Source organism: Sorex araneus, chromosome 4, assembly GCF_027595985.1.
Source record: "Sorex araneus isolate mSorAra2 chromosome 4, mSorAra2.pri, whole genome shotgun sequence".
NCBI lineage: Eukaryota > Metazoa > Chordata > Mammalia > Eulipotyphla > Soricidae > Sorex > Sorex araneus.
The window spans coordinates 222,279,651-222,291,682 of NC_073305.1; the positions used below are offsets into that span (position 1 = coordinate 222,279,651).

Here is a 12,032-nt window from a genome sequence, read left to right on the forward strand (position 1 = left end):
GGGAGGGGACACGGGTCCCCACCCGCACCCAGCCCGTGGGCATGCGCCCCAATAAAGCACATCTCGGAGGCCTCACTCCCTGCGCACAGCCGGCAGCACAGCTGTCCTTTAATCTCACACTCGGGCGAGGGGCACGCGGCAGAGCCCCTCACGCCCACAGCTCGGGCAGCTTATCCCGCAGTTTCCGCAGAAGCAGCAGCGCCTTCATGGCCAGCAGCCTGCAGTCCTCGTCTGGGTCCTGCTCAGCCACGTCTGCCGGAAGGAGAGGGGATGGACATGAGACTGAGCGGCTAGTGTCCCCCACCCCCTTCCAGCACGGGAGGACCCAGCCGTCCCTGTCCTGTGTCCCACCCCACGACACCCCCACCTGGCAGGGATCCCGTCCAGGTACGGTCAGGTGGGCAGTGCCCCCACCCCCTGGGCGAGGACAGGCTGGCCAGGGTCCCGGGGAGCCTGAGAAAGGAGGGCGGAGGGGGTACAGCGGGCGTGGGGCCAGCAGTCTCCAGGACACAGCGCCGCTCACCTGCCAGCCAGGCCCCGGCCTCCAGCAGCTCCTCGGGAAGGTCCCCCAGCAGGCGCTCGGCGGGCACACTCAGCAGCACCGAGGAGACGGCGGACAGCAGCCCCCGGCGCACGTAGCTGCGGACAGGCACGGCTGAGCCCAGAGGCCTGGCCAGGAGGCCCAGGGAGCCCCGGCAGCGCCAGCCCACACTCACGTGTCACTGTGGAAGCGCAGTGCCCACACGAGCTCCAGCAGCGCTTTGCCCATGGCCGCCGCCGCCTGCAACAGCACGGCTCAGAGCTGGTCCCGCACCCGCCACTCGCCGCCCTGGGCCCCGCTCACCCACCGCTGTGTTCACCGACAGGTACATCAGGGCCCCCAGAGTGTGAACCAGCCGTCCGAGAACCAAGCTGTCATCCCCCAGGAGGTCGAAGGTCACCAAGGGCCTGCGACAGAGCCCAGGCGAAGGTCGGGTGTGGGGGGGGGGGGCTTCGGGCAGGAGTCCCCGCCTGAGACGCACCCTGAAGCCTGGGTCCTGCCGCTCCCCCCCAAAAACACCACCCCAGATATTAGGCTGACCTGTCAAAATGCTGGATGAGGGGGAAGAAGAAGCAGCCAGACACCGGGCTGAAGTGATTGGGGCTGGCAGCGGTGGTGACGTGCCGGGTGGGGCCCTGCCGAGTGGACAGCATTCAGGCGCGGCCCCTCCCGACGGTCTCACTAGCCAGATACCCAGGGCACAGGAGACCCGTCTGCCTGGTCCTGCTAACCTGGGTCAGCCGCCGAGTCTTCCTCCGGACACGCTCGTCCACCACTGCCCGCCAGGCAGGGGCCAGGGCCACGGGGGTCTGGGGGCAGCCCGGTGGGGCCTCCCTGGGGCGCCCAGGCCGAGACAGCTCCTGGGCCGCCAGTGTCAGCACCTGGGGGAGAGACAGCATTGGGCCACAGCTCCCTGGGGCAGCGACGGGGATGGAAGGGGAGGTGGTCAGGCAGTACTGGGCATGGCTAAGGAAACCCGAGGGCCTGGCCAGACGGAGCTGCTGCGGCTCGGCAGGTGTCGGGGTGACACCACCACCGACTCCAGAAGGGTCTCAGCTTCCCACGGACACTGACCCTGGGAATACGGGCCCCCACCCGCTCCTGGCCCAGCGCCACCCCCAGGCGGGACCAGGAAGTTGCAGAGGCCGTGAGGTGGCATGAGCGACAGCAAAGGATGGACCATGCTCCAGGACAGCCGGGCACTCACGTCTAGTATGTCCATGCGCTGCCGCAGGCTGTAGTTGAGCGCATAGAACTGCGCAGTCAGATACTCCGCCACCTGTGCAGGAGAGGGGCACTGGGACCACTCGCACACAACCGGCCCCGACCCCATGGGACAGGCCCCCTCGGGACTCACCCGTGCCGGGTCCGCCACCGTCACAGCCACCAAGGCTCGCTGGCGCAGCCCCTCAAAGCCCGCCACACTCGTCTTCTCCTCCAGGTGCAGGAGCACCGTGGCCAGCTCCACACTCACCTGCATGCAGCCGTCAGCAAGGGGGGGCCGGCCGGCACGCGCCTCCCCCCGCTCCGGCACTCACCTCACGGGCTGCAGCCGGGTTCCGGGCGAGGAGTCCCTGCAGCGCCCGCAGGGCTGCCTCCCAGCGCTCACAGTCCTCAGATGTGGTCAAGGCTACAGGATCAGACGCGTCAGGGCCAGCGCCTGGCCAGGCCGGTGCCACAGCCGCCTCCCCAGCCGCACGCAGACCCACCTTCCATGCAGTCGCGCACGTACAGGGGTGCCTTGCCGCTCCTCAGCTCTCCATCCCCCGACATGTCGTAGGGAGTGAACTCGTCATCACTGGGGGCAGAGGCCAGTTGTCACCTGGGGCAGGTGGCTGGGCCCCACTCCTGCCACCAGGGTTTCAGGACCCACCTGTCCAGCTCCGAGTCGGAGCCCTGGGCAGGGGCTGGGGGCGCCCCATCCTTGCCCATGTCCCCGGCAGTCTCAGCAGTCAGCGGCGTGGCCGCGGGGCCTCTGGGAAGGAACAAGGAGGAGGTTCCGGCAGGCCTGCTGCGGGTGGGGAAGACCGAGCAAGTGGAGCAGGGGCCGGACTGGGGACAGTGGCACCTCACCCAGTCTCTGTGGGGCCGTCACCGGCAGGCCTGGGCACTACCAGGGCCAGTAGCTCGCGGCTGAGCTCATCCTCTTCGTACTGCAAATGCAGAGATGCCAGGGTCACTCCCCCGCCTCACAGGCAGTGACCCCGTTAAGAGCCATGCTGGCATCCAGGCGCACTGCCCTCTCACCTCCCCAATCACCTGGAACTTCAGGGGCGGGCCCTCGGGGTGGATCCGGGCACTGGCTACCTCGGCCACAACCATGCCCAGGCGGCGCACGGCAGGGAGGCTGCTGTCCAGGCGGCACTTCACCCCTGCCATCAGGCTGGCCATCAGCTCTGCAAGAACAGGCGACTGCAGGGAGCCCCGCGGGGGCCGGGGCTGAGGGACTGTGTCACAGCAGCCCCACTCACCTTCCCGGCCGTGGCTGAGCTCCTCCTCCCGCAGCTGCACCAGGCACAGGAGCAAGGCCTTGCTCACGTAGCGCTGCTGGGCCAGGGGCGCATGGCGGATGGCACTGCTGCTGCCCCAAGTCTCCAGGAGGTCCTTGAGGGCCTGAAGGACCACCGCCATCAGACACCCGCCCGCCCCGTCCCCCTTTCCCCCCTGCAGCTCCCAGGACTGCGCTCACCTGGACCAGGAGCGGCCGCCGCTGGCTGTCCATGGCAAAGTACCCCAGCAGGTTCTGCAGCGCAGCCGTCTGCAAGGATGCCCGGCAGTGGGCAGTGGCACCAGGCTACCCCCCTGCAGTGGGCCAGCTCCCCACACCCCACCCCTGCTCACCGTGAGTCGATACTGAAGGAGTAGCAGTTTCTGAGTCACGACAAAGTGGGCCTTTGGGCTTTTCACCACCAGGTTCCCCAGGAGTCGGGACAGGACTTCCGGGCTGTGGGGGAAGGTCGTGAACCCTGGTCCGAGCTCCAGCTCTGTACCAACTTCCCAAGCAGTGGTCAGGGGCCTCGCACCCGCAGCCCGGCAGAAGGCGCAGAGCCTTTTCTGTGAAGCAGCCTAGGTGCGGCGGACTCCGTCCTGGGCCCCTAGCAGCCCTGCTCTGCGCCCAGGGGCTGAGTGAGAAGGCCTGGGGGCAGTGGGACCAGGTGGGAGGGGAGAACAGCCCTGCGCACTGAGCCCCTCTCCCAAGCAGGCCCTCGGTCTCCAGGGAGGCCGCAAGTGCTCACCCCGTGACAGCGTCCACCAGCCCCGTCAGCACAGCCTCCACGGCGCGGTCAGGCACTTGCTCCGCCAGCCGCCAGCACACCCGCTGCCACAGACAGCTGCCGTCCGTGAGTGCCGTTAGCTGGGGCACCAGCACACCCAGGACCTCCCCTGGGAAGGACGTGCTGTCAGCCACGCTGCCCGGCCAGCCCACGGCCACCCCAGCCGCCCACGCAGGAGCCAAGACTCACGGTGCCGCCCCAGGACACAGGCCTTCCCGACGGCCTGGGACACGAAGGACACAGAGCAGTGGGTGCCGCCTGGACAGGAGTGGAAAGCTGAGGGACGCGGGGCCAGGCAGGGAAGCCCCTTCCCCGGCTGCTCTGAGTCTGGAGAGGTGTGAATCCATGGCACAGAGAGCAGCAGGCTGCAACGCCACAACCAAGGTCCTCACCACACCAGCCAGTGAAACTCCGGGCCGTGGACGTTGGCCCACCCCGCAGCATCAGAGGGCAGTGACAGGCGCCCTGGGGGGCCTCACCTCGCAGGGAGCCCACGACAGCCTGCAGGGCCCGCACAGCTGCCTCTCCCAGCAGCGGGAAGTAGTTCTGAGGCAAGAACTCCGGCAAGTTCTCACGCTGCAGCTGGTTGGCCAGGCGGTCAGGCAGGCTGACCACTAGGCCCAGGAGTGTTTCCTGGAGCATGGGGAAGGCTGGCTCCAGCTGCTGTCCGCACTGCTCCTCCAGTACCACCGCCAGCCGGCCGGCGCCCAGGAACCGGACCAGCAGCAGTGCTGTTTTCATCAGACGAGAGCTGGGGCTGAGGCAAGAGCAGGGTGACTGCAGGGCCTGGGCTCCCGCTCCCCCGCACCCCTCCAGGGCAGCCCTAGCTGCACTGCACTCGCTGCCAGCCACCCTGAGCCAGGAGCGCCCCCAAGGAAGAAGCAGCCTCCACCACCACACTGCAGTGTTACACCAGGAGACCTTTGGGATCTGTGTCTCCAAGATGCTGCTCCCCTCAGCTCACCCCTCGGCGCTCTCGATGCCCTCCATCAGCACCAGGAAGGCTTGGCCAGCCGGGCCCTCCAGAAAGAAGCTGGTACACAGCTCCTCCAGCTGGTTTCCAGGCTTTAGCTGCGGCCGGTCCAGCCTCATCGCGCCCAGGAGGCCTCGGAGGAGGGCTGCAAAATGGGCGCGAGCAAACTCCTGCTGCTCCTCGGGGGGCGCCGGGCACTCCGTCCCACCCAGGTACCGCTTCAGGGCCCCCAGCGTGCTGGCGATGTGGTCGCCGTCCTCAGAAGAGGAGAGGGCACGCAGGGCCTCCTGGACGGCCAGGCGGACGGCGCCGGCCCGCTCCATCCCGGGGGCGCGGAGGGGGGCAGAGATGAGCCCGGGCGCCTGGGGCAGCGCCCGGGACCCCCCTGGGGCCCGCACCACTCAGGGGTCAGTGGGGCGCCGCGGGCGCCGCGTCCGCACTTGCCAGCCGCGCGCGGCGCCCCGGGACTCGCCGTTGAGTGGGCCGGGGGTGCAGGATGCGGGGCAGGGTGGGAGGTGCTCAGGGCAGTGGGGGTCCCACTTCAGGGTCAGCAAATCGCCGCTGACTGCTCAGGCCCTGCTCAGGCCCGCCACAGCCGTGCTCGGCGGCTGTCGACTTCCGGGAGCTCCGAAGTGGGCGGGACCGGCGCGGCTCCAGACCAATCGGCCATGGAAGCCGGGGAACCAGAAGAGGCGCCGGGCGCGCGGCAGCCTGTGCGCCTGCGCCGGGGGCCGGCTGGGAGTGGCTGAGCCGTGGGGGCGTGGCCGGAGCGGCTGAGCCGCGGGGCGGGGCGGGGGCGGGGCCGGAGCAACAGCGGGCGGGGCGGGGCGGGGGCGGGGCCGGAGCAACAGCGGGCGGGGCGGGGGCGGGGGCGGGGCCGGAGCGGCTGAGCCGCCAGACCATCCCGGGTTCAAGTCCTCCCTACTCCCTGCCTTCTCTGGAGAAGGACCGTGTCCCTGATGGGAAGTCAGTGACTGCAGTGGTCCAGACCCAGCGCCGCCTGTTTCTGGGGCAGCCCGCTCCACATGGGCCGGCCCAAATAAACAACCCCACCCGTCACATCTCGGATTCCGGTTTGGTGATTGGTGCCACCTCGAGGACAGTGCACTGGACTGGTCAGCCTGCAGACGCTGGGAACCTCCCGACTCTTCCAGTCTGGACCAGAGTTGCGGGAAAATTTAAGACTCCCTATTCCCACAACAAACCTCAGTGAATTCCATGACAGGTTAAAGCAGATCCCATCCCTGGGTACAGGTCCAGCTAGCAGGAAGGAAAATAAACTAGAGAGAGCACAGCCAACAGCGTGCTTGCCTGGCATGTGGCTGGCCCCACTGGGATCCCTGGTACCACCAGGAGTAGCCCCTGAACACTGCAAGTGTGGCCATTGTTCTTTTTTTTCTTTTAATGTAAGAGTTCTGCTATTTATTCAGCCACTGACTGGAAAGGGCATGAACTCCACATTACTTTTTTTTTATCATTTTTTATTGAATATTTGTGAGATAGACCATTAAAATGCTGTTCACGATTGGATTTCACTCATACAATGATCCAACATCCAACCCTTTATCAGTGTACATTTCCCACTACCAATGTCCCCTATTTCCCTCCCACCATCCCCCAATACCCCACCCCCAGCCTTCCTCTATTTTTGTGCATGATGGTTTGCAATACAAGTTGTCCTCTTTAAAAAAGAAAAAGAAAAGAATGGGCCGGAGCGATAGCACAGCGGGTAGGGCGTTTGCCTTGCACGCGGCCGACCCGGGTTCGATCCCCGGCATCCCATATGGTCCCCCAAGCACTGCCAGGAGTAATTCCTGAGTGCAAAGCCAGGAGTAACCCCTGAGCATCGCTGGGTGTGACCCAAAAAGAAAAAAAAAAAAAGAAAAAGAAAAGAAAAGGACCCCGAGCAGCCTCACATGAATGGCTCCTCCGCTTCTAAAAGACCATGATCCCGGAGGCCCACAAACTACTTTCGGCACCCAGCGGCTTCTTGCAGAAATGCCTTTAGACTGTGAACTAAGCTACAGCCCTATGCCGTCCCGGGAGGGGAAAAGTTTTTCTCACTCGACCTTTCCTTTCGGCGGCTCATGGTGACTGCCATAGAGCCCACTAATCGGAGGTACAAGCTCACAGTTACACAACTTCTGGCATAAATTTCCGTGGATTTAGCTACTAAAATACCAGAAATCCAAAACCGCGACCTCATATGCTCTTCATTCTCAGCAATGGAAAACAAATTATCAAATGATGCCTTTTCGGCAGGTCTGATTCTTGAAGGAAAATTCCAAATAATAATAGTGAGTTTTCTGTTGAAATATTGAATGTAATCAAAGTAAAGAGAGTAAAGTGAAAATCATCAGCCACACAGGCGAGGAGAGGGGTGGGATGGGAGGTATACTGGAGTTCTTTGCTGGTGGAACATGTGCCCTGGTGAAAGGATGGGTGTTTGATCATTGTATGACTAAGACTTAAACCTGAAAGCTTTATAACTTTTCTCATGGTGATTCAATTTAAAAAATAAATTTTTAAAAAAAGAACAACTAAGGGCCAGAGTACAGATGTTAGGGCACTTACCTTGCAGTCGGTTTGGATTCCCACATCTAGTGCCTGGAGCCCAGCCAGGAGTGAACCCTGAGTGCAGAACCAGGAGTCATCCTGGGTACTGTTGGGTATGACCCCAAAACAGAGAAAGAGAGAGGAAGGGAGAGAGAAGGGCCCAGGGCCTCACATGTGCAAGCCCTTTGCTGCAGAATCATCTCCTTACTCTGGTAAGTGCTCTAGCTTCTTCTTATTCTCAACTGTTTTTAGTTTTAGGGGGGCCACATCTAATGATGCCCAGGGCTGACTCAGCTCTTCACTCAGGGATCACCCCTGGCGGTCATGAGGGACCCTAAAAGATGCTGGAGATTGAACCTGGGTCAGCCAAGTGTGAAGCAAGTGCCATCCCCACTGTGCCACCCTTCGTGTCTCTCCGTCCCAGCAGCCCTTCCTGCAGTCTCAGCTAACTGCACTTGCCACGACTGCCATTGCATTTGGCAATGGTCTCCGTCCAGGGTGGGCCAAGCCCCTACAGGCAGCTGTGTGTGCAGGGGTGGTGGTGGTGCTGGGTGAAGAAGCCGCACTCTTGCTCACACTGTCTTAAGGCCTGTCATCCCAGGATTCCTCAGACTCTGCCCTGACCTACCTGCAGGAAGCTGTGTGGCCATGGCAAGATTGGGGTGGCCTGGCCACAAAGAACCCCAGGGGCTGGAAGCAGAGGACGTGAACAAGGGTGTGTGGCCCCAAGAGGACCAGGACCTATCTCTTGGGGAGCCTCCACAGTGCTGCACCCCAGATAAGTTCAGGAGGGTCCTGGTGCCATTTCCTTTATCCCGGAAGCAGCCACAGCCACCCCCGCGTGGCTCCGCTGGCAGGAACCAGAGACAGTGGCATCTGCTAAGATCATCACTGTCCCGGCCCGCTGACAGCCAGCCCCACACAGCCACTTCTCAGAGAAACTGTTTGCATGTTTCATGCCTGTCTCCTTGGGAACCTGTGTCCGCAGGCCCCGTGGGCTGGAAGGGGCTGGAGAGTCTGGTCAGGCACAGGCGGCAGGGAGAAGCCCACGGGATGAGAAAGGGGCCACTCAGCCCGGCCGTGAGAATGGGCTGTTCGGGCAGAACACTCCTGCTCTCCCTGGCATCCGTCTCCCTCTGCCTCCACGGAGCTCCATCACAGGACGCCAGCCCTGCTAGGCGTGGGAGGCCCCTGCTGGAGCGGCTGCGTCGGCTGGAGGCACAGGTCAGCTTCCCTCCCCTCGCCCAGAAGTTGTTTTCAGTTTGGCTTTTTGTCCTGGGATTCTGGATCACACCTGGCTGTGCTCAGGGGGGTTACTCCTGGCAGGCTCGGGGACCCTGTGGGATGCTGGGGATGAAGCCAGGGTCGGCTCTGTGCAAGGCCAGCCTTGCCCCTCTATGCTCTCTCTAGCCGCCCCACAATTACGGGAGTGTCGGGAAGGAGAGGACAGTTCCCGCAGTATGCAGAACACCATGGCCAGCCTGTGCCTGTGTGGTCAGGACCAGCTGAGTGCCACTATGGGGGCTCCCCACGTTGGTTCCCACAAAGGGCTGATGAAGCCCACCCCGCCGTCCGTCCACTCCCAACCAGACCCCAAGAACTATGGGCATAGGGAGAGACCCTGGCTGGTGGGAGCGTGCCCACTGCCAGGAGGGGTGCCGGTGTGGGATGGGGCCCTCTGGGATCAGCCCCGCGCAGCATGTGTCCTGCCACAGGTCCAGAGGCTGCAGGAGGTCAGTGTGGCCCAGTTCCAGGACATCGCCCTCAGCATTGACACCCAGTTCCGCAGCCTGAGCCTCCATAGCCAGGCTGCGGTCCAGGCACTCAACCACTCCTGGGCCACTCTGCATGGCGACCTGGGCCAGCTCAGGACCTCACTGAGGAAGACACAGCGCAGGGGCCACCGGGTGGACGCGCGGCTGCAGGCCCTGGGCGCCACCCTGGACCGGGGGAGCAGTCAGCAGATGCAGGAGCAGGAGGCGCGGAGGGAGGCCCTGAATGGCCTGGCGCGGGACATGCGTGCCCAGCAGGACACGCTGGCTCACCTCCTGCACCTCGTGCAGAGCCAGGGGGCCAGGCTGGCTGCCCTGGAGCTGCCACTGCAGCCAAACACCACAAAGCCACCACAGGGCAGACAGACACCCTCAGCTCCTCCTGGACACCCGCTCCGGGACTTTACTGCCCGTCTCGACGACACACAGGCACCCAGAGGCCACAGCAGCCAGGGGGCAAGGGCCCCCGAGATCCACCTAGAGAGTAAGTGCCACATATCCTTCCCACATGCATGCACCCCGCGTCTCCGTGAGCCCCAGCTGGTGCTTGGGATGGGCAGGAAGTGACCAGTCCCAGCTGGGCAGCCAGTTGCGGCCACGGCCGCTGGGGGGCTGTGCGCAGCGCACGTGGGTGCATAGCTGACGTGCCCCACTCCCGTTCACCCCCAGACTGCAACGTGGGGCCCGTGCTCGTCTTCCCCACCGCCTCCACCAAGAGCGCCGTCTTCCTCCGGCCTGGCTTCCAGGCCGGCCTGCGGGCCCTGTCCGTCTGCAGCTGGATACGCACAGCCCCGGGCCGCCTGGGCACCCTCCTGTCCTATGCCACGGAGGACAACGACAACAAGCTGGTACTGCACGGCCGGGACTCCCTGCGCCCTGGCTCCATCCACCTGGTCATCGGGGACCCGGCCTTCCGAGAGCTGCCACTCCAGCCACTACTGGATGGCCACTGGCACCACGTCTGTGTCCTGTGGGCATCTGTCCTGGGCAGCTACTGGCTCCACGTGGACCGCAGCCTCGTGGCCGCTGGCTCTGGCTTCCGCGAGGGCTACGAGATCCCACCTGGGGGCTCCCTGGTGCTCGGCCAGGAGCAGGATAGGGTGGGGGGTGGCTTTGACAGTGCAGAGTCCTTCGTGGGGAGCCTGGCCGGCCTGGCCATCTGGGACCGTGTGCTGGTCCCCGGGGAAGTGTCAGAGCTGGCCACCGGAAAGGCACTCCCTGAGGGTGCCATCCTCACACTAGCTGACGCCACCTTCGAGGGCGGGGTACGACAGGCCAGTTGTTCCTGCCTCCCGCTCTGTCCCTGAACCACAGCAGAACCAGACAGACTCCGGCAGTCCACAGGGCGTCAGAACCAGACAACAGGAAGCAGGGACGCAGGGACGGTTGACAGGCAGAGCTGAGAGTCTCATGGATGCCTTCCTGCGCTGGCCGGGATGGCCCCTGAGCTGTCGGCAGGACCAGGAGCGGAGTTGGGACTCCGTGACCCCAGGGGCAGTCCTGCCATTCCCTCCCAACCTGCTGCCACTGCTATGTGAGAACTGCTGGTGCTTGGCTGTCTCAGACCATCAGCCCTTCCGCTGGACAACCAAGCCGAGCCACACTTGGCTGTTCTCCTGCCTTGTGGGGCCCCAAATGCTTGCCCAGCTCTCATACCTGGTCCAGCCACCTGAGTCCCTGTGTCCTTGCCAACGTGTATCTTCATGTGTCCTTTTCATATTAAAACAGAATTCTGGGGGCTGGAGCAATAGTACAAAGGGGAGGGTGTTTGCCTTGCACAGGGCCAGACATCTCCAGTTTGATCCCCAAAAACCCATATGTCCCCTGAGCACTGGCAGGAGTAGTTCCTGAGTGCAGGGCAGGGAGTAACCCTTAAGATTTGCTGGTGTGGTCCCCAAAACAAAACAAAACAAATTCTAAATTGTGACGATTAAAATGCATGGACAGCTAGAAGACGTAATTACGATAGAAGAGTCTGTTTCCAAACCTTGGTGTGATGTAAACTCACATCATAGCTGCACGTTTGCCAGGGTCCAAAGGCAGATACGGGACTTGGAAAATCAAGGGGGGGAGAGAGGGAAATGGGCGTGTACGTGTGTGTCTGTGCAGTGAAGATGAGAGTCTGTGTGTGTAGGGCTGTCAACGTGAGAATGAGTGTGAGTGTGTCTCTGTGTGATTATATGTGTATGTATGGTGGGGGTAGTGGGGAGCCCCTCCATCTTTTTCCCCCCTCCCTTTGTTTTTGGGCTGCCCCTGGCAATGCTCAGCTCTTACTCCTGGCTCTGTGCTTAGGAGTCACTCCTGGCAAGACAGGGGTTCACACAGGGTCCTGGGGATGGAACTTGTGTGCTGCATGCCAGGCAAGCGCCTGGTGCGGGTGGGCACTGAGTGTGGAGCAGGCTTGGAACCGGGCTCCAGCAGTGAGACCCAGACAGCAAGGCTCGCCGTGCAGTCCCCGCCTCCCACCGCGCCTGTTCATGAGTCAAGATCAAGGAGAACTCGTGGCAGGGAAACCCCCCGGGACCTGGTGCGGCTCTAGTTCCCTGAGTCACATCTTGGCCGTTCTTCCTGGCACCCTCGATGCACTGTGCTGGTGAGCAGAGAGGGTCCCATCTCTGTGGACCTGGCCGGAGGGCACCTGGGGAACAGGTAGGTCCTAGCACAGCTGATGGTGACATGGGCCCAGGTGCTCAGGTGGGCTGTGCTGCCAGTGGCATGGCCATCGGTGTGTTGGGGTGGGGGACAGGGCTCAGGAAACTGGCAGGGGCTTGTGAACGCGCATACGGCTGTTGGGGGCCCACGGGATCATAGCCACCTGCACTTCAGTCATGTCCTGCCTTTGACCCCAGTCTGGGAGGACAGACTGTGAAACCTCAAACCCCTCTGTCCTGCACTGCCTGCCCTGGCCGCTGGGA

The 12,032-nt window shown here is 63.3% G+C and overlaps 2 protein-coding genes across 4 annotated transcripts; one reads left to right on the forward strand and one right to left on the reverse strand.

Annotated features, from left to right (window-relative positions):
- Nucleotides 1-76: 76 nt before the first annotated feature.
- Nucleotides 77-5,506, reverse strand: TELO2 (telomere maintenance 2). 3 transcript variants are annotated; one of them, XM_055135431.1, is made up of 20 exons: nt 4,781-5,505; nt 4,296-4,573; nt 4,006-4,074; nt 3,778-3,925; nt 3,383-3,485; nt 3,231-3,299; nt 3,013-3,154; nt 2,789-2,937; nt 2,615-2,694; nt 2,415-2,516; nt 2,251-2,339; nt 2,080-2,171; nt 1,899-2,015; nt 1,749-1,820; nt 1,273-1,422; nt 1,082-1,176; nt 849-948; nt 717-781; nt 524-639; nt 77-252 (listed from the first exon to the last, which is right to left on the reverse strand). In XM_055135431.1, the coding sequence occupies exons 1-20, from the start codon at nt 5,110-5,112 to the stop codon at nt 149-151; spliced, it is 2,472 nt and encodes an 823-aa protein (XP_054991406.1). In that variant the 5' UTR covers nt 5,113-5,505; the 3' UTR covers nt 77-148. The 3 variants fall into 3 exon arrangements, 2 of the variants coding, with proteins under 2 accessions (XP_054991406.1, XP_054991407.1); XM_055135432.1 differs by having other exon boundaries at nt 2,801-2,937; nt 4,781-5,503; XR_008629782.1 differs by lacking the exon at nt 849-948 and having other exon boundaries at nt 4,781-5,506.
- A 2,882-nt stretch (nt 5,507-8,388) lies between these two features.
- On the forward strand, nt 8,389-10,994 carry PTX4 (pentraxin 4). The gene is made up of 3 exons (XM_055135458.1): nt 8,389-8,569; nt 9,061-9,601; nt 9,787-10,994. Exons 1-3 carry the CDS (start codon nt 8,399-8,401, stop codon nt 10,422-10,424), a joined length of 1,350 nt encoding a protein of 449 aa, XP_054991433.1. The 5' UTR covers nt 8,389-8,398; the 3' UTR covers nt 10,425-10,994.
- The last annotated feature ends 1,038 nt before the right edge of the window (nt 10,995-12,032 follow it).

Excerpts from the sequence above, each read along its gene's own strand:
- PTX4 (XM_055135458.1), top strand. The coding sequence starts at position 8,399 with ATGAGAAAGGGGCCACTCAGCCCGGCCGTGAGAATGGGCTGTTCGGGC. Across the intron at positions 8,570-9,060 it reads TGCGTCGGCTGGAGGCACAG|GTCCAGAGGCTGCAGGAGGT; the intron begins GTCAGCTTCCCT and ends GTCCTGCCACAG. Across the intron at positions 9,602-9,786 it reads CCCCGAGATCCACCTAGAGA|ACTGCAACGTGGGGCCCGTG; the intron begins GTAAGTGCCACA and ends GTTCACCCCCAG.
- TELO2 (XM_055135431.1), bottom strand. The coding sequence starts at position 5,112 with ATGGAGCGGGCCGGCGCCGTCCGCCTGGCCGTCCAGGAGGCCCTGCGT. Across the intron at positions 2,695-2,788 it reads AGTTCCAGGTGATTGGGGAG|TACGAAGAGGATGAGCTCAG; the intron begins GTGAGAGGGCAG and ends CTGCATTTGCAG. Across the intron at positions 782-848 it reads ACCTGTCGGTGAACACAGCG|GCGGCGGCGGCCATGGGCAA; the intron begins GTGGGTGAGCGG and ends GTGCTGTTGCAG.